This window comes from Eptesicus fuscus, chromosome 14 (assembly GCF_027574615.1).
Source record: "Eptesicus fuscus isolate TK198812 chromosome 14, DD_ASM_mEF_20220401, whole genome shotgun sequence".
NCBI classification, from domain to species: Eukaryota; Metazoa; Chordata; class Mammalia; order Chiroptera; family Vespertilionidae; genus Eptesicus; species Eptesicus fuscus.
This window is the reverse complement of record NC_072486.1, coordinates 16,007,112-16,027,893: the sequence shown is the minus strand read 5'-3', so window position 1 is coordinate 16,027,893 and position 20,782 is coordinate 16,007,112. Positions and strand designations below refer to the sequence as shown.

Genomic DNA, 20,782 nt, shown 5'->3' with positions numbered 1-20,782 from the left:
TGAGAAGTAGAAAGGGTGGGAGGAAAGAAAGACATTGGGAGTGGCATGGGATGGGCAAAGGTGTGGAGACATGAGCGTGCATGGTGGCCTTTTCAGAGACCTGTAAGGAGTGTTGGATGCCTGGAGGTGGAAGGAGTGTGGAAGCAGCCAGAAATGGTACAAAGTTCAGATCACATTAACTTTGGGGGGGAGGGGGTGTGGCATGCTAAGGAATTTAGATTTTATTCTAAATGCAATTTGAAAATGGAAGAATGTTAAGCAGGGAAAGTAAATGATCAGATTTATATTTTAGAAATACCAGTCTGCGGATAGACTCAGTGTAGGGGATGGATTAGGCAGTTATGTGGTTAGATTTAGGAAGCTCTTGCATCAACCCACAATATACCTAATGTAAGTACATCAATTGACTTATGAGAACTTACATCATTGCTGTAACCATGGGGATATGGACAGGATAATATAAAGCTGAGAGAAAGTGACCAGATTCAGGGAGAGTTGGGGGCGTAAATTCTTTATCTGTAAAATGAAGTCAAAGGATAATTAGAAAAAGTTTAAAACTATGTAAACTTAAAGGATTTTTGAAATTGTCTGGTCTGGCTAGTCAGTTTTATACATGAAAACGTTTTCGCTATGACTGTGTATAACTAAGATTCAGCAATACCTGGAACCTGAGAGTATTTTCCTAAGTGATGAGAACGAGTTTCCTTCTAATTCTGGAAACTGTGTGTGGCCAACTGTGGGCCTAAACTCAGATGCCAAAAAATGAGTAAAGTGGGCAGTAAAGTGCTTTGAAGGGGGACAGAAGAGGCTCCTAAAACCTACCTTATCCCTCCCATAGTCATACTTTAACTCTGTCACTGGAAACTCATTAAGTTGGAGCCTGGCATTGTCCTCTCCAGGCTCTTCTTGTCGATGGCACAATCCCCAAGGTGAGGTCACACATTAGGTCACTAACACCTTTGAGTGAATGAGATTATATGATGTTTTTCTCAGGAGGGGCTCAGGGTGGCTGAAGGACTCTGGGACATACTGGAGAGGCCAGACGGAAAGGCAGGGAGAATTGTGAAGAAAGTAAAGGTGTTGGTACTAAGGCCTTTGTGATTTTTCCAAGTGTGGGCCTTGGGAAAGGTCATGGCTCATGGGCTGGGCTGGGGAGGCGGGGGGGCGGAGCTTCCCTGCCTGGGATTCAGGGTGGCTGAGAATGGCCAGTTCTGTTTGGGTTCGGATCTGACAGGTAGAGCACAATGAGACACGAGGAAACCACAGTCCACTGGCCTTGTCTCATCATCTCGATTTCTTTCAAGGTCTTCTAACCTTGACGTGTCCATCAAATAAGGGATACTCTTTTATTTACTATCAGGTGTAAGTTAAAAGCAAATAATAAATTATTATCTTTTTGTTTAAACTATAATGGGTCTGTTTATATGTCCAAGATAGAAATATTTCCAGGGAACATGAATTGTATATAATGACTGAAGAAAACAAAAATATCCACTAGTGTGCATAAGCAACCTTAATGCAATTTTAATCTCAGCCAGGTTTTTGGGGAGAAATCATTGTTAAGAAGGCCATAAAGAGAGAGAGAGAAAGATGTTAATTCTGAAGCATATCAGCAGGCTTGGAACATCTGAAGAGCAGATATTACAAGTGAATTATATTTAATTTATTTTTCAACTTGGCCATCCTCCAAAATAGACTCCATAGTCTGATATAATTATTAGGAAAAACAAACCCTACTTCTAGATTTATGTAACATTTATACTCATTATACTGATTCTTATATGAAAACTGGACACCCAGATATTTTATAGAATATAAAATCTTAAACAAGAGAGAGAGAATTTCATGGGAAACTTCAGTAAGGCAGAAGGACTATCAGATTTTATGTGTGAATACATCAGCAATAAAGCTGCAATCACCAGTGTGCTTAGCGTGTCGTTTCCATGAGTTAATAGGCATGGCAGAGGATCATAGTATTGGAGTAATTCCATAGAGTGAACGCAAAATGAAAATAGGAACCTAAGTAATTTCCCTAGATTAAATTAGATGATCATTTTAATTTCTTAAAAAATTAAAACATTACAATTGCAAAACTGGAGAAACTGCTTAGAAAAATCACTTCATTCAAGTCATAGACGACTAGAGTTAGACTAAGTTTTAGAAGGGTCCCAGAGCACTTCTTCCTTTTCTGGCAAGAGAGGGTGGCCACAGAGAACAGTGCAGTGGATGACAGCCTGGATGCCGGAGCCAGTTAGTGGAGTTTCAAATATGGCGGAACTTCTCACTGCCTGTGACCTTACATGTGTTACTCTTCCATCCTTCCAATGAAGGGGGGAGAATAATGTATCTCAGATGATGAAATAAAGTCATAAGTGTTAACCACTTAAAATGGTGCCAGGCACTTGATACATGTTTGATATTATTACTTTAAATGATGACTAAGTTATGCAGTGCCTTATAGATGAAAATGAAGAATTGGCACTCAATTCTAAGTGCAAAAATGAAAGGTTTAAAGGATCAATGAGGAACTTAATTGATGATCTGGTTCTGTTTGAAGAGCAGCTGTTCCTATATCCTTGTCTAAGTCCCTGAAGACGCTTAGTTCAGGGTGGGAACACTAACTGGGGGAGGTTCAATAGTTTCTCTCTGCCCTGGCCGCCAAGAAAAGGCAACAGGAGGCATAGGACCGCTTCATTTTCTGTATTGGGTGGTGGCTTGTATAAGCTGAAGATTCTCATATTCAACTGTCCACGTGATACCTCAATGTAGTTTTTCACAGAGAAGTTGAATTTATCATATAACTTGTTCCTTCCACCCCTGCAAGTCAGTAAATTATTTATATAATTGTTTTCTTTAAGGAATTTTTTTTTCAATTAGAGTTGACATTCAATATTATATTAGTTTCAGGTGTATAGCATAGTGGGTAGACATTTATATAATTTACAAAGTGATTCCCTCAGTAAGTCTAGTGTTCTCTTGACATCATATATGTATAGTTATTATACTATTCACTATATTCCCTATGCAGTACTTTACAGTATCTACACAAGTTCTAGAAGTGTATGTTTCTTATTCTACTATGAGCTTCTTTTAGGTAAAAGATACTAACCGAACTAGAAAATTGTGTTGAGAAAAGAGTCAAGTCCAATAAATATTTGATAGATTTTTGTTAAATTGGTAATGAAAGTTAGAACAAGAACTGGATGCTTAACAGAGCAAGAACACTCAAATCTGAGCTAGTCCAGTTTAAACATAAACCAAACCTACATTATTGCTACTTTCCACTCTCTCACTATGACAGGTATATGCCTGGGTAGTTTAGAGCTGCATGTGAGAATGACCCCAACATATGACTTGGGAAAGTGGTGTCGGGAATTGTTCACCTTCTTGGTTCATTTGTCAAACCCTCTCTTACAAAGGAGATATTTACAACTTCACTAAATTGTAATAAAATATATCTTTATGTTTTTTTTCTGTATAATTTCTGTTTAAAACATAATTTGTGTGCATTTTTATAGAAGGACAAAGTCTTAGAAAGAGGAGAAACTTTTTTTGTTAATCCTCACCTGAGGATATTATTTCCATTGATTTTTAGAGGAAGTGGAAGGGAGGGAGGGGAGTGAGAGGGAGAGAGAGAGAGACATTGATACATTGATTGGTTGCCGGTTGGGGCTGGAGATCAAACAAACCTTCAACCCAGAGGTGTGCCCTGGACGGGGAATTGAACCCATGACCCTTCCATGCTCGGGCGGACACTCTAACCACTGAGAAACACCAGCCAGGTAAGAGGAGAAACTTTTCATTTTTATTAAGCATATAAAATATAGCCCAAATAAATCCAACAGTGACAGTATAAAAGGGGAAAAGACTGTGTTGGGGGAGACAAAGAGGAGAAGGGAAGCAGGAGAGGTCTGTAATTATTTTATTTTTTTGATCTGCATAGCCACTTACCCTTGTGACATGAATGATAAATGATAAGTAGAACTGTAGCAGTACAATACATCGAAAGCCAATTAGGAATGATATAGGAACATTAAAAAGCAACTACAACTAAATTGTAGCCAATCAATCAGAGTATGAAAGAAAAACGTTAGATTTATGAAAGAGTGAATTACTCTGACGACCATCCACAAAATCAGGGCTGTAATAATGGCATTATACTTTAAGCTGATGAAGAAAATGCTGTAAATAATATTTTCTGACTTGGAAACTCTCCCAATGGTTGGAATTTTATTTCAAGGGAACCTCCATTTTTGAATTAAATACCATAAATCTGAGAATTGTATTCACTTTTGTCACTTGATCCACTCAGTAATAAATTTATGGTGAGTCTCCATGCAAAGTTTGCAACCACATAGTTAACGTTAGTCTGAGTATTGGCCTTTCCTCTCAACAGATGTTTCCTTGGGGTTTGTCACTGTCTCTGGATGCTAAGGCTAGCATCTCTGACCTTGGCGCTGCTCTTAATATTGTTTTGGGTTCCTTGGCTGTGATGTAACTTAGCAAATTATTTCTTACTAGAGGCCCGGTGTATGAATTCGTGCACCAGTGGGGTTCCTAGGCCTAGCCTGTGGGATTGGGCCAAAACTGGCTATTCAACATTCCCCCGAGGGGTCCCAGATTGTGAGAGGGTGCAGGCCACGCCGAGGGATCCCACTGGTGCATGATCGGGGTCGGGAAGGATCGGGGGAGGTTGGCCAGCTGGGGAGGGACCGTGGGAGGGCTCCAGGGCATGCCCGGCCTGTCTCGCTCAGTCCTGATAGGCCAGGCCCCAGCAGCAAGCTAACCTACCAATCGGAGCATCTGCCCCCTGGTGGTCAGTGCACGTCATAGTGACTGGTCGACCAGTCAACTGCCTGCACCCCGGTGGTCAGTGTACATCATAGCGAACGGTTGAGCAGCCTTAGCATATCATTAGAATATGATGCTTTGATTGGTTGAATGGACGACTGGACACCTAGCATATGAGGCTTTAATTATAAAGGATGCTAGCATTGCAGATAGACATGAATCAGCCTTAGTTTTCAACCCACAAGTTGTGTTTTCCTTTTGTAAAAATTATGAAAAATGTATCTTCACAAATTTTCTCTTTTAATGTTAATTATTACTTTAGAAGTTCATCTCAACTTAATTTTAATTTTGTCAAAGATCATGCAAATAAAAGAGATAAAAGTGAACAAAAAGAGAAAAGCCTTAAAGTAACTTTGTCCAGTAGCACAAGGCCAATGATATCAGGTTTGACTGCAGTGGGTTGGACTGACCAAAACAGCATAGCTTTATCCAGTGGTCATATATTCTCCGCCGTTCCAAACATCACAAATAAGATAAATGTCCTATATAAGGTACTTGAGCAGATAGCATACATTATGATTATATAATTATAAATGAGAGACTCTGATGAAAGACAATACCAAATTTCCTTCTAATGAAGGAAATACCAAAGATTGTGTGGTATTGAGGTTGTATAGCCTTTTTATTAGACATTAGGCAGGAGGAAGTTATGTGTGCCACTCACAAACACACAGCCACATACAGACATAAACATATGTATTTCTGGAGCATTTAAGAAAACAGCCCAATTTTTGTGCAAAGAACTAGTTCTTACACACTCTGTGATCATATAGCAAAAATAATACAGAAAATTAGAGTAGGGGGACATAATACAAATTGCATGAACCAGAAGCCATCCCAGTAGCAACAGATGTGCTATTTGAAGGATGGTATAAATTGAAACCATGGAATATAGGAGAGAAGGTGCCTATGAAAGTGGAGGCAAAAAACCAGCTAAACAAATAAAATTGAATTTATCAGTCATTACTTTTTATTTTGTCCTTTATGTTTCTTTTGACTAGTAGTGAAGTAATGGAGTTATGGAAGAGTAAATCAACACTTATTTTTTTGTGATAATTTCTCTTTAGAATTCACCCAAATTTTCATAGACTCGATGGCCAATTAATTTTTTACAATGAAATGAGAACAAGGAAGAATTGTAAATACTATGTAACATTCATGAATCAATAGAAAGGGTTTTGTTTTGTTCAAATTAGCTCCCTAGGGGCTAATATGAGCATATTCTAGGTATTAATTTAGCTTAAGTGGCTCCCACAGAAACTGTTCTGGTTTCTATGGAGACTTTTGCTCTGGTTTACTGATATATAACAGTTTCCTCACCTTTTCATTTCCTGAAATAGCACCAAGTACAGTATCTAAATTTTGGCTAATATAAATCAAAGCACATGCTTACCTTTCAGTAAAGTCCTCTATTTCAACACGTGTGCAGGGCTTTCCTTTTTAATGCCTTAGACATCTGTTATTGCTAATGGGAATAAAATGTCACATGTTAAAAACAATAAAAGTTATTAAAAGCAGTGATGGTTTTAAATATTTTGAAATTATGTTAGAAATGTAATTGTGTATTTTTTTTCCTTTTGGTTTATGGAAGTTTTCAAACCATGAATATGAAAACTGAAAACAAATAATGCATATGAATATGTGAAAGTGAATATGTAAAGTTTTTTATGAGTGCATTTATCAGATTCTATTTGTAGCCTTTAAAAATGAAGTAAATATTAATGTTACACAGTCTCTATGTACCTACACACACACACACAGCCCACAGGCCCCATGCAAATCACACACACAAGTACACTACACACATTGTAACCCCCTAGAGCTAAATAGGAAGCAAAACTGTGGTAATTTAAAAACCACAAATTTCATTAGAAATTTGAAGTGTATTCCTGACCAGGCAATAAATGTCTTAGCAGTAGTATAGTTTACTGTACCTATTTTTATTAGGTGTGTGTGTGTGTGTGTGTGTCTGTGTGTGTGTGTCTGTGTGTGTCTGTGTAAAGTTACAGGTGAACTCAGATGTGTTTAAGAAGGAACACCTCACATTGTTAAAATTTCAATTTCAGTATCAATGAAATTAAAGTGCAAATTTGCTAAGTAATTTTCCTTTTAATTTTTAACTTTCTGTTGTAGATTTTAAAAAAATATATTTTATTGATTTTCCACAGAGAGGAAGGGAGAGGAATGGAGAGTTAGAAACATTGATGGGAGAGAAACATCGATCAGCCGCCTCCTGCACACCTCCTACTGGGGATGTGCCTGCAACCAAGGTACATGCCCTTGATCGGAATCGAACCTGGGACCTTTCAGTCCGCAGGCTGATGCTCTATCCACTGAGCTAAACCGGTTAGGGCTCTGTTGTAGATTTAATCCTTGTCTTTCTAATTAATTTTAACTTCTCATTTGGGTGGACTGTCAGAATACTTGTTTTAATGAAGATAAGTTTGTAAATGAAAATCAATATTCTACCAAAATGTAGTTATTTCATTCATATGAAACAATACAAAAACGCTGAAGCTAATGGAGGCTGTTAGAAGTCATGTCACTAGGTATCCTTTCAGGGAGAGAAGGGCAATAATCTGAAGGAATCACAAGATGGGCTTCTAATATGCTTGTATGTTCTGCTCCTAGGATCCAAAGAAATTACAGAATATTATTTATAAGCATGTTAAGTACCTAATTTAAATGTTTTAGAGTAAAGAAAACAAAGAGTTTTCACCAGCATCCTGCTATACAACTAAGAGTACAACTCACAATTTGTATTGTTGTGTTGCTATTTTTAATTTAAAATAATTTTATTTTCTTTATTTTTATGGTGATAACATGTAAGATCTATTAGCAACTTTCAAGTATGTAATACAGTATTGTTAACTGTCATTGCCATGCATGCATTAGACCCTCAGAACTTAATCATCTGATAACTGGAAATTTGTACCCTTTGACCAATATCTTCCTTTATCTTCCACCCACAACCCCTGGCAACCACCATTCTATGCTATTTTTATAAGCTGCACATTTTAAAAAATATTTTTATTGTTACTTTTTAAAAATATATATTTTTATTGATTTCGGAGAGGAAGAGAGAGGGAGAGAGAGAGAGAAACATTAATGATGAAAGGGAATCATTGATCAGCTGCCTACTGCACACCCCGCACTGGGTATCAAGTCTGCAACCTGGGCATGTGCCCCTGACCGGAATCGAACCCAGGACCCTTCATTATGCAGGCTCATGTTCTATCCACTGAGCTAAACCAGCCAGGGCAATAAGCTGTACATTTTTAGATTCCACATATACCTAAGAACATACAGTATTTGTCTTTCTCTGTTTGACTTATTTCACTTAGCATAATGCCCTTAAGGTCCATCCATTTCATTGCAAAAGGCAGGGTTTCCTTCTTTTTATGGCTTAAATATTTCATTGTGTGTATATTCTACGTTTTCTTTATCCATTCATCCATTGATAGATACTAGGTTGTTTTCATGTCTTGGCTATTGTGAATAATGCTGCAATGAACATGGCAGGGTACAGATATCTCTGATATGAAATCATTTATGACTGATTTCACTGCCTTCAGGTATTCATTTCCACTGAGACATGGAATTGTTGGATATCATAGTTTTATCTGAATATTTTGAGGAATCTTCAAAGTTCTTACCACAGTGGCTGTATCAATTTATATTTCTACTCACATTGTATAAGGATTCCCCTTTCTTGACATCCTCACCAATACTTTTCTCTCATCTTTTTTATGTTAGCCATTATAACAGTGCAAGATGATATCTCACTGTGCTTTTGATTTGCATTTCTCTGATAACTAGTGATGTTGAGCATCTTTTCACGTACCTATTGGCCATTTGTATGTCTTTGGAAAAATGTCTATTCAGATCCTTTGCTCATTTAAAAATCAGATTATTTGTGTTTTTGCTATTGAGTTATTTTGGATATTGTATAATTTGGATATTAACCTCTTATCAGATAGATGGTTTGCAAATATTTTTTCCCATTCCATAGGTTGCCATTTCATTCTGTTGGTGGTTTCTTTTGCTGTGCAGTAAAGCTTTTTAGTTTGATGTAGTCCCACTTGCTTTAAAATAATTTTATTATTTTTCTAACCCAAAGGGGATGGTAGAAAACTGGAAGAATACAAACAAGTACAAAAATGACCAGTTCCCCTATAGCATATGTAAAATGAACATTTATACAGGGTGTCCCAAAAATGTATAGATACTTTAACAGCTGACAGCTCAATTTTGAAAAGGAAATGTATTTTAATAAACACTGCCTTTATAATTATTCAAAGTGTGTGTATACATTTTTCAGGGCACCCTATATTTATAGACATAAAGATAGGCATACATACCTATATATATTTATACACATTCCCATAGGAAACAGAAATGAAACCATGCCTAACATATTGATTTATAAAATACTCTTTTTTACATATCATTTATTTAAACCTCTTTCCTCAGCACAAACTAGTTTGTATATCATCTTTTAAACAACTGCAACAATTAAAAATAAGGACTCACATTTGTAGACATCTAGGCTGTTTTCTATATTTTGGTATTATAAACAAGACTGAGATACATATTTTGTCATTTAATCTTTGTACATAGTCTTCATTATTTCCTTAGGTAAATTCCTACCAGTGAAATTTCTGCAAGCAAGCTTTAAGAACCCACATGATGTCCTAATGTTGTAAAATATGGCTTAGATCTTCCCAACCAGAGCCAAAGTTCAGAGAGCATTCCTGAATCTTTTCTAACTTCTTTCTTGATGTGGTAAATTACCTAAACTCCAGATACTCTTCTTTTTTTTTTTTTAACTTCAGATACTCTTGAAGCTCTCCAAGAGGAAGCAGTTCTGCTCCGAGGGAAAATTCTGTTTTTCTCATTGAGTCAGTGACCCTCATCTAATCAATATGTGTTCTGTAGGTTTCCCGAATGGCAATTCCAGACACTTTCTTTTCTAAAATTGACTGGCTGCTGGTCTTAGTAATTATATTCAGGCCTGATATACTTATGTGAGCCTAATGCTAAATCAAGAGGTGGAGTAATTTGGGGACTTGTTTTCCATGTATTTAAGAACAATGATACTTCAATTCTGGTGGCAAAAAAAAAAAAAAATGGGAATGTTCAACAATCATTAATATTATGACATGGGAAGTGTTCAAGAAAGAGATGCCCCTTAGTAAAAAAGGGTGAAACTACCAAAGTATGGAGGAAAAAGGAAGAATAATGAAAAGTTTTAAAAGTTTGAGCTATGAGTAAAAAATTTACATATGTAACATCCATGCTAAAATGTATGTGAAGGTATTCTGATGCAAAAACTTTTACATGTATGCAAGTTTGCATATATGTGAATCATACAATGGAAAGAGGGGTTATAACTATAGAAGTAGAGATTCTGAGATGTCTAGGGTAAGAACCCCAAAGCATGGATTGAGGTATGTGCATGTTTTCATGTGGGTATAATTTGGGAAGGTTTTAGTTGTGTTTTCTTGTGTAATGCTCTGAGTTCTGGGCATTTTCAGCCTGTTTCAAGTTAATTTTAGAAGCAGTTGATGGAATTTGATGAAATGTAGTACACTAATAAGGGTATGAAGTTTTATTTGTGGTTGTGTCATCTTGAAATAAAGTGGTATACTATATATGTTTTTTAACTGAACTCATCTGCTCTAATTGTAATAGGCTTTGGTGAGATTAGGCAAATGAATCGTGATGAAAGAACTGGTGTGGCGTGTTCAATAAGGTCTACAATTAACAAAACCACCACTTGTCAAATGCTTGTTAACTATAGTCACCACATTTTTGGTCAAAAATATGAACCCATGGAGAGAATATTTGGAATTGGGTATGTTTCCCAAGTCAGAAAAATTTTAATACATTTCAGAAGGTCCATTTCCATCCATTCCCAAGCCACTTGAAGTTGAATCAAAGCATTTTAAAGGGACAAGGATTTAATAAGTATTCTTTTGACTTTCCATGCAAGGAGGAACAATTATCATAAAAATAGTAGGTATGGAAAAAAGTTATCCATTTTTTTTAAACGTTGAGAAATTATGTATGCATTAAGGCCAACTTTATCTTTTCAAAAGTTGATATTTCAGTTGTAAATAAACCTAGGCCAAAGAATACACCACTTTTCAGAGATTTTGTATAAACCCACTAATGTCAGAATGAAAAAAAAAAAAAAAAAGGAATCTGTGTGCATGCCGAGGATCAGGCCAGGTGCCAGAATATGCTCAAGGATGCACTTTGGGGTTCAGCTTCCCCCTCTGCTGCTCCAAAAAGGAACCTCTTCTCTTTTCCTCGCTGACTGCTTTCTGTCGGAGGCAGGTGGCAGCCGCTTACCCTTCTTGGGTGCACAGGGATTCTTACGTCTCTTGGGAACTTAAAACAAAGCATGAGCCTTGCTACCCCATCCCCAGTTTACTGGGCTTAGTGGGTGTTTAGATTTCATGTTGGCCTAGATCAAGGCTTAGTAGGGCAGTCCTACTTGCCACTTACTATCACCAACCAGCACCTTAGCTTTCAAGATGAGTTTGCTCAAATGTAAATTCCTAGAGGATTTACCAAGCGAGGTATCACTTTTTCATATAAAGAGCTTTATATGCAAATTTTACAGGTTATTTTAGGAATGCGGGGTTTAGAGTGGCTACATATGTCATAGATCAGAAGTCTTGCCTTAAATATCTATGTTTTTAAAACAATATTAAACAAAACTATGTTACTAGGACAACAGCTTAAATTGGTCACAAATACCATGCTATGTAAGTCTCTGATTCTGTTTAGGAAAAGCAGGAAAGACTATCAAATATCGCTTTTTTTTTTTTTTTTTGAGTTTTCACGAGCCCTTCTAAAAGCCTGAATTGTCATTTTGCTCTGTATAACATTGAGCTAGCATAAACAACAACATTGGCTGAGTATTACTTTGCGTGAGGCCCTGTACTAAGCATTTCACAGGATCTCTTCTGATATTGTAAATAACCCTGTGTTTATTGCTCCATTCTCTGGACCAGGGTAGGTACTGAAGCCCAGATGTTTTAAGTGAGTTACCTGATTTAGTAAATGGGAGAATTAAGATGTGAAGACCCTCCAACACTACAAATCCATACTGAAGAATGCCTTTTTCCAAGAATGTCAGCATGGGTGGATCTTGAGAATCCCATGCTAAGCGAAATAAGTCAGAAAAAGTAAAGAACCATATGATTTCATTCATATGTGGGATATAGAAACTCATAGACACAGACAATGGTCTGTTGGTTGACAGAGGAAAAGAGGGTATGGGGGTAGTAAAGAGTAAAGGGGCCCAAATATATGGTGACAAAAGAGGACTTTCAGTGGTGGGCACATAATGTAATATACAGATGACGTATCATAGAAATGTACACTTGAAAAACCTATATGCTCTTATTAACCAATGTCACCACAATAAATTTAATTTAAAAAAGGAATGTCAGCATGATCCAAGGGACCCAGAATCAGACACTCTGTGCTTGGCTATGTCCTTTAGGAGTTGAGTCCTGATTTTTATTTATTTATTTATTTTTAAAATATATTTTATTGATTTTTTTTTTACAGAGAGGAAGGGAGAGGGATAGAGAGTTAGAAACATCGGTGAGAGAGAAACATCGAACATCTGCCTCCTGCACACCCCCTACTGGGGATGTGTCTGCAACCAACGTACATGCCCTTGACCGGAATCGAACCTGGGATCCTTCAGTCTGCAGGCTGATGCTCTATCCACTGAGCCAAACCAGTTAGGGCCTGATTTTTATTTTTATCCACATAATACCATGCATAAAGCTTGGTTTTATATTCATGAAATACTTGAAGAAAAAATTTTAGAACATGGCATGAATCAAGTATATGTGAATGTCTCCCTAAAATTAATAATATATATTTGTAAGATGCTTTATAGGTTCAAAGGAATGTCATAGTTATTATCTTATTTTTTTCACTCTTTATTTTGAAATAATTATAGATTACAGGACATTGCAAAGATGGTACAGAGAGGTTCTGTGTTCCTTTCTTTCAGTTTCCTTCACTAGTTACTTCTTACACATTATAGTACAACTAGAGGCCCGGTGCATGAAATTTTGTGCATGGGTAGGGTCCCTAGGCCTGGCCAGCGATCAGGGCCAATTGGGGCCTTCCAGCTGCCGGCCAGGGCCTTCCTTCATTCTGTGCCTCCCCCTGGTGGTAAGCGCACGTTATAGCGAGCAATCGAACTCCTGGTCTCCAGGTAGAACTCCTGAGGGGACACTTCACATATTAACCTTTTATATATATAGATATCAAAACTTGGAAATTGACATTGGTGTAAAAAGCCTTAGTTCTATGACTTTCTATCACATATGTAGATTAGTGCAACCACTATTGCAATTAAGATATGTACTTATTTCATCAGGAATTATCTGATTTGAATAAATGTACAGTAATTTGGAAAACATGTACTTAAATATAATATCTGGGCTGCTGACAAAATAGAACTTCTCTATGAATGAAATCAGATCTTTTTTTTTTTTTTCAGATTTAAAGTTACTTACCTACCACTTGTTTTTAATATATGTGCTTTATGGTAGCAGGTTACATGAGGGAATTTTGATCTCTGTGTTCATCAGTTAGGGGTGCATTGTTCCACTTAGAAAAATGTGTATTCTGGCAGTCAAGTATTCTAGGCATAAAAACTATTGGGGAATAAAACAATCTATTTTAATTTTTTCAGTTTATTTAAAAGCATTATAAATGAGTGCTGATCTTTCTGTAGTATTTCATGCTTTTACCTATTACCATTGTTTGTAGAGTCTTTATTGCCATAGATTTTGAAGGAATATAATAATAACAATAATGATAATGATGATAATGTGTATTCTAATAGTGTACCATTTACTGAGTGCTCACTATACATCAGTTTTTTTCTGCATACATATTTAAGTCAATCCTCATAACAGCCCTATCAGATAAACATTATTATCCTTATTTTAAAGATGAAGAAACTGAGGGTCAATAAGGTTAAGTAAGTTGTACCGGCTTCCATAGTATTATGTGATGTATTTATGATTCAGACCCACTTCTGTCAAATTCCAAAGCTTGTGTTTTATAAGCATGTGTTCATCAAAAAAAAGTTGTGGCCTCAAAATTTCCATAGAACATTGTTTCAAGGCTTCTTCAAGTCCATCTTCCTGAGTTTTATTTCAGAGACTATATCCTTCTGGTATAAGAAAAGCCCATGCCCATGTTTCTAAGATCCTCAGTAAAAATAAAGAATACTCATTTTCACATAATTTCTTCTTAAGTATAATAATCGTATAATCATTTACAAATAACCCCAAGAATTTGGTCTCTGAGATTCTTCATTGGGTGTAAATCTTAGCTTCACTACTTATTAGCTGATGGAGGTTGGGAAATTATTTAACTTCTCTATCTCATAGTGTCCTCATCTTTATGAGGGTAATAATATGAAGATATTAATATGCTGAAGTTATGAGAAATTTAATAGTTATGTAAAGAACTAAACACAGCATTTAGAACATGCGCTTTCATGTAAGTGAGCAATACATGATATGTAGATATTACTAATTATTATAGGTATTATTTTATCCAGAACTAATAATCCAATTACTTGGTTCTACTTGAGCCCATTTCTAGCTTCTCTAACATTTCACTAAACTATGGGATTAAATTAGTCAATATTTTACTAAATTATAGGACTAAATATATTTAAGAACTGACTAGTAACAAATATAACTTGTGATATTGTTTTGAAGAAATAAAACATTATCTACAGTAAAATAATTGTGTAATCATATTGATTCATTCAAACATGTTTATATGATGTCTCTGCATTTCATTGTTCACCAACTGTTTGATCTATTTCCATATCTCAAAGATATTTCCCTTTTGAAGACTGGATAGCATAAAAAGCTGTCTTTAACAGCTGCTTTGAGGTCATCTACATTTGCTGGCTGCAGGTGGAAATCTCCTTCATGGAGCCCTAAATAGAAGGTTGTAAAATGTGGCCTTTGAGGGAGCCAGACCATACCAGACTTTTGTATAATTTATCATCCACAGAGTGTGCTAAGGTGCTTTTGATCTTTGAAGGCAATATCTTTCAAAGTCATGTGCTGCTTATATGTGACCATGGGTCCTTTTTAGGAATCACAGTATCATGCTGATTTCAATGAGTGAATGAATTTTTAAGAAGGTACACTGATAACTCAATTTAATTGAGTCCCTAGATCCTCTTGAAATCTAGTTGGGAGGATCAAATGAGAGAAAGTACATGAATGGTGCTTTGAAAACAACAAAGAACTGAGTAACTGTAAGATATTTTATTATGATAATTTCTATACTGTAATATTCACCAAACTATTGCTTTCACTACATATTAAAGGTTCTTTAATTCTACAAAATATTAGCTGTAAAGAGTGTTTTAAAATACTTTCATACTGTTCTATGCACTTCGTTCTATTCCTTATACTTCTTTACAGAGTGTATTTTAAGCACAGTACTAAAATTTGGTGTCACAGAGAAAGTTGCGGTAACTTATAAGCTTTGGTTTCTAGAGACTTGAAGAAGTTTTTCCATCTTTCTGGTATTTTATTCCTGTCAGTTTGCATTGCTTCTTTCCTTTCCTTCTTCTCCTTGGCCAGGTTTGGTTTTGAGCTTTGGATTCAAAGAAACCCCAAATTCAAAACAAAATGGTCAGAACTGCTGACTCTTGTTTTGTAACCTTTTTTAGTCTAGCATTCACAGGAAGACAGGGCACTGACCAGAATTTGGGCCTAACTTCACCCAAAATGTTGGCAAAGTTCAGGAACCTTGGAATGAAGTTGGGCCAAAGATACAGATATATACCAAAACTTCAACACTTTTCTAAAACATTTAAATATATTTTAATGAAATATCCCCCTATAAAAAGTAGATTTTTTACTTAAAATTAATTATTAATCTGCCAGCTATTTTTGATTAAAATTAAATTATCAAATTTACATTTTGTATTAAATAGACTCTCTTGTTCTTTAAAGTTACAGGTACATTTTGGAACCTCACTTATAAAATGTACTTAAGTGTCTTAGTTACTTTTTTTTGAGATTTGTAATTACAAAAAAAAAAGTTATATTAAACTGGCTTATCGAGTTTCAGCTCAGAATTTTTATAGCCATGTTATAAATCTTCCACAATAGTGTTTTTATAATGGGAATGCTGACAAATGCAATAATAAACACCAACCCAAGGATCTTAATTGTATGTTCATGCATGCTAGCATAATATTTGGTTCAATTTCCAGTGCTCATTTTGCCAAAATCTGCTTTCACATTGGGCAACTGTAAACGATGATCAGCCTGAATGACTGCCTGTTGATGGCAAAGGCTTCTGATTATTTTTACTTTCCTTGGAAAGCCTGATTATGTCTTCCAAATATGATTTCATTTAGATCCTTTTTTGGTTTACATGTCTGAATGCTAATAGTAACCTGATAGTTATGGGGAACTTAGTTTGAGACCAAAAAGCAGTTTTCAGTCAGCAAAGAGTGTATAAATAAATTGACTCCAAGAACATCTAAAATGATACATTCCAAGTGTCCAAATAACTTTAAGATTTCTAAAACTAATTATTACAATTTTTCATAAGTAATTGACACCATTAGGATTTTTTTTAACTGGTAGAAGGTATTGAAAAACCAATGTCACGCTGGCCGGGTAGCTAATTGGTTAGAGCATCATCCGGAAACACCAAGGTTGTGGATTCAGTCCTGGGTCTGGGCACATATGAGAATCAGCCAATGAAATGCATAAATAAGTGGAACAACAAATCACTCTCTCTCTCTCTCTCTCTCTCTCTCTCTCTCTCTCTCTCTCTTTAATAACAAATTTTATTAAAAGTAAAACCAATATCCACAGATATTTCTATCAATGTTGATTTAGGGGATGATAAAGGATAAAACAATTTTAACATAGGTTGTTTTATATCGTAAAGCCATTGTATTAAAAAGTACACTGTATTTGTGGATCTAACATGGGAAAAATAAAAACTATCACATTGCTTAGAAAAGTTGAGTGTTGAGATATGGAGGTGCAATAGATTCATAGTCACAATGCAGATTATGTTGTCTTATCTCTAGGGATAATTTTGTGTAAGGAAAAAATCTATCAATTTCTCTGTGTTTCTAATCCTTATTTGGCTTCAAATTATTCCATTAATACAATGATCTAAATATGTCTTGAAACTTCATATTTTAAAGCAGCTTCCAAACATATTAAAAACATACAGAGAACAAAGCATTTATAAGCTGTAACAGTTTTAAGAATGGTGAACATACTCCTATTAATAACAGGAAAATAGCTGTTTATTTGCGTGTTCTCCAGGCATTCTTTACTATGCTGAAGAGATGTTACTGCAGGATATTATGTGCTTGTTGAGAATATAACCATGGTTCATAACATGAGGGAGAGGATTAAGGATGATGGCTGTATTTACTCTTCAGAACCCAATGATTTTGAGGTCCTTTGCAGTTTAAAAAAACCGTGGTTTTCAAAATTGGTTCTTTCAACAAAGTGTTAATGATTCCTAGAGTTGAACCTTCTTCTTCTTCTTTTTTTTTACTTATTTAAAACTTACAGATTATTTTTTAAATGATGGTTAGGTTTCAGGACTTTAAGTGGGAGAAGAAAGGGTACTTTATCTGTTTGGAACCCATGCACACTATATGTAAAACATCAGCACAATTTTTAATTGAATAAATGAATAACTGGGTAAACATGAGGGCCCTAAGGAGCCACTAGCACTCTATAAGTTGGGAAGCACAGTTTTGATGATGAGATGAAAAATAGTTATTTTTCCTTTAACCTATTGAAATGAGTAATTTTAAATTTATCTTTAAAAATACAAATATGCTAGTCTTAGTGGCGAAAATGTCTAGAGATAGAAAATAAAATGAGTAATTTACTTTATAAAACTGATACAGAGGTCATTGTCCAAATTTCAGTTTTTTTTTTTTTTTTCAACAAAGGTGCTGGAGAACAACAACAAAAAATCACCCAACACTGCCTGGTGGTGGTGTTTGTTCTTAGCTGGTCATATATATTTTTCTTTTACCTGTTTATCCGCATGTTCTTGTAGTAGAAGTAGAAAAATCCAGGTGAAAAGATACAGTCTCCAAGGAAAAAGTCACCTTTTTGAAGTCACCTTTAGGAGGGTGGTCATTTCAGAACTAATCCAGTGCCTATGGGCCGGAGAATTGGGAAAACTTATAAATGAAGGCACTGAGAGACAGGCGCATCCCTGCGATGCTGGTTGGAGGGAGTGGGAACTGGCAGAACCTACCTGGGGGGCAATCTGGCCATTTGTAGCCACAAACTTAAATGTTCATTTGATGCAGAAATTTCATGTCTAATATTAGGAAATGATCATAGGCAGAGGTAAGAATGGCCTCTGCATCATTTATTTTTTAAAATATGCACGTGTAAAGGATTGGAGTTAAGTTGTGAAACATCAATATGACAATAAAATACAGTAACTAAAATTACATTTGGATCATATTTAAAGTCAAAGGAAATGTGTTCATTCCATAATGCTGAGTGGTAAAAGATCAGTACTCAAAACAAGTCTCAAACTTGTTAAATGTATTGAATTTACATCTGTATATATTAAAAAAAAAAGACTAGAAGGATATAGGTAAACATGCTTTATGATACCGTGGAGTGATTTAAATGTTATTTCTTTCTTTTAACTTCTGTTTTTCCAACTTTCTAGGATGAGTATATATTACTCCTTAATATATTAATTATATTTCCAAAAGTATGAACTTTATTTCTAAAAGTATGATAGGGACAGTGTGTGTGTGTGTGTGTGTGTGTGTGTGTGTGTGTGTGTGTGTTTGTGTGACGTACGGGGAGGGAGGAGAACCAAAGAAAGTGTTGGAAAACGGGGATTTATCCTTTAGGGTTCCTGAATTTACAGTAAGGTGGGCATTACTCACTCCCGTTCCACTCCTCACTTAAACTTACTCTTATTTAAACCCCCAGTTCAGTTTAGCAGGTCGCCCACTGGGGAATGGCAGAGTCCAAACTGGAGTTGGTCCCTCTGCATGGTCCTGCTTCAACCGCACCTCCATTGCACACATTTTTGGGAAGTGGAAGAATGCAGCTCTTCGGACTTTTTGCCTCCTCGGTCCCTGGATGAAACCTTCCCTGCTTTAAAAGTGCGCGCTCCGGAGACGCTGCGCTTGGGGAGACCCCGCGCTTGGGGAGACCCCGCCCTTTGCCCCCGCGGACCCCCTCCCCCCCCTCCCACCACACACACACACACACACACACACACACACACACACACACACACACGTGGGGAGACGGGAAGCATCGCCGGCTGCAAAGGCAGGGACGTCGGACGCCCCCAGGGGCACCTGGGGCGCCTGAGGAGGCGCTGCCCCCACCCGCCTGAGTTCCAGCGTCGGGCTCCCGGCCCACCGCACGGGGCTCCCAGCAGAAGGAGGGGAGGGCGTGGCCCGGAGGCCAGGTGGCGTGTTCTCTCCACTCCCCTTCCTCCCGCATCTTTCTGTTGTCTCCTTGGGAGCTTGATTAACCGACCAGAGACGGAGCCCCTTGGCCTCTCCGGAGACCCCTACCCAGCACCCCTCCCGGGTCCCCGCTCCCGGATCTCCCGAAGGGGGCAGGCCTGAGCGGAGCGCCTGCCAGGAGACGTTTAACTTCAAACAATAAAAAAAAATTAAAGTTCTATTTTAATTTCTTTTTTTTTTTTAATAAAAAGCCAAGAAAGAGAGATTGGACTCCACTGAAGCCCCCGAAGTCTGCCGTTTGCGGAGACGATTAGCATCCCACCCGCCGGGCCCGCAGAGAGAGCTTCTGGGCGCGCGCCTCGACGGCCCGGTCTCCTCCCTCCCGGGTTCCAGCGGGCGCCGCCCGCCCGCCCCTGCCCAGCGCTCCCCAGCGAGCGAGCGTGCTGGCGTCCACGCGACGAGGGCCGTGGGGAATGTCACCATCCCGAGCCGAGCTCAGAAGGCCAGGTGTTGGGTCTCGAGGCGTCCCTGCAGGCCTTTCAGCCGCACCCGCTGCCACGTCCCCAAAAAGACCTTCAGCTCCAACACCACGGGGCGGGGCCACCCCCCCCCCCCCCGAGCGGCTCAGCAGGTGTCCTTTTCCTTGCAGCTCTCCAAGAGCTCCGTCATGAAGGAGATGTAGACGATGGCCAGGCGGAGGGTCTCGATCCGGGACAGCCTCTTCTCGTAAGCAAACGTGGGCACCTTCCTCCGCAGCCGGTCGAAAGCCTCGTTGAGGTTGAACATGCGCTTCCTCTCGCGGATGTTGGCGGCCTGGCGCTGGGCGTAGGTGATCACCCTCTTCCTCCTGGGGCGGCCCAGCAGGGAGGCGCCCCTCCCGGGCTCCTCTCCCTCCCCCTCCCCCTCGTCTACTTCACCTTCACCCTCCTCTTCTTCTGGATCCTCCTCCTCAAAGGGCGCCAGACGCCTGGGCCGTCCCTCCTGGAGCGCAAGGCCTCGGTCCCCGAAGGGCAGCCCGGGCGCAAAGTCGCAGAGGAGGGGGTGCCCCGGGGAGGCGAGGGACAGGTCTGCGACGAAGTCCAGCACCGTGGCGTCCACGCAGCTCCCCGGAGAGACCGCCATCGAGTCCTCTTGGTCCTGTGTCTCATCGGTTTCTCGCAGGGAGAGGCGAGGCTGGGGATCGGCCGCCTAACAGCCCTGAATCGGATGCGACAGCAGCAGCGAAGGGTCCGGGGACCTGAATACTTAGAACCAAACTGGTAACGGGATGAGTCGCACCGGTTGGGAAGGCGATGGCGACGGCCCTCCTCTCGAAACTGATGGAAGGAGACAGCTGGACCAGGCCCGGAAGGCTCTCAGAGGCAGGCCTCCAAGTGGAAGATCCGTTTCGCGTCGCCACCAGGG

General features: G+C 38.3%; 1 protein-coding gene across 1 annotated transcript; it reads right to left on the bottom strand.

Annotated features, from left to right (window-relative positions):
• Positions 1–20,002: 20,002 nt before the first annotated feature.
• On the bottom strand, positions 20,003–20,500 carry FERD3L (Fer3 like bHLH transcription factor). Its single transcript, XM_008148337.3, has one exon. It carries the CDS (start codon positions 20,498–20,500, stop codon positions 20,003–20,005), a length of 498 nt encoding a protein of 165 aa, XP_008146559.2.
• Positions 20,501–20,782: the final 282 nt, after the last annotated feature.

Coding starts and splice junctions, on each gene's coding strand:
- FERD3L (XM_008148337.3), bottom strand. CDS start 20,500: ATGGCGGTCTCTCCGGGGAGCTGCGTGGACGCCACGGTGCTGGACTTC.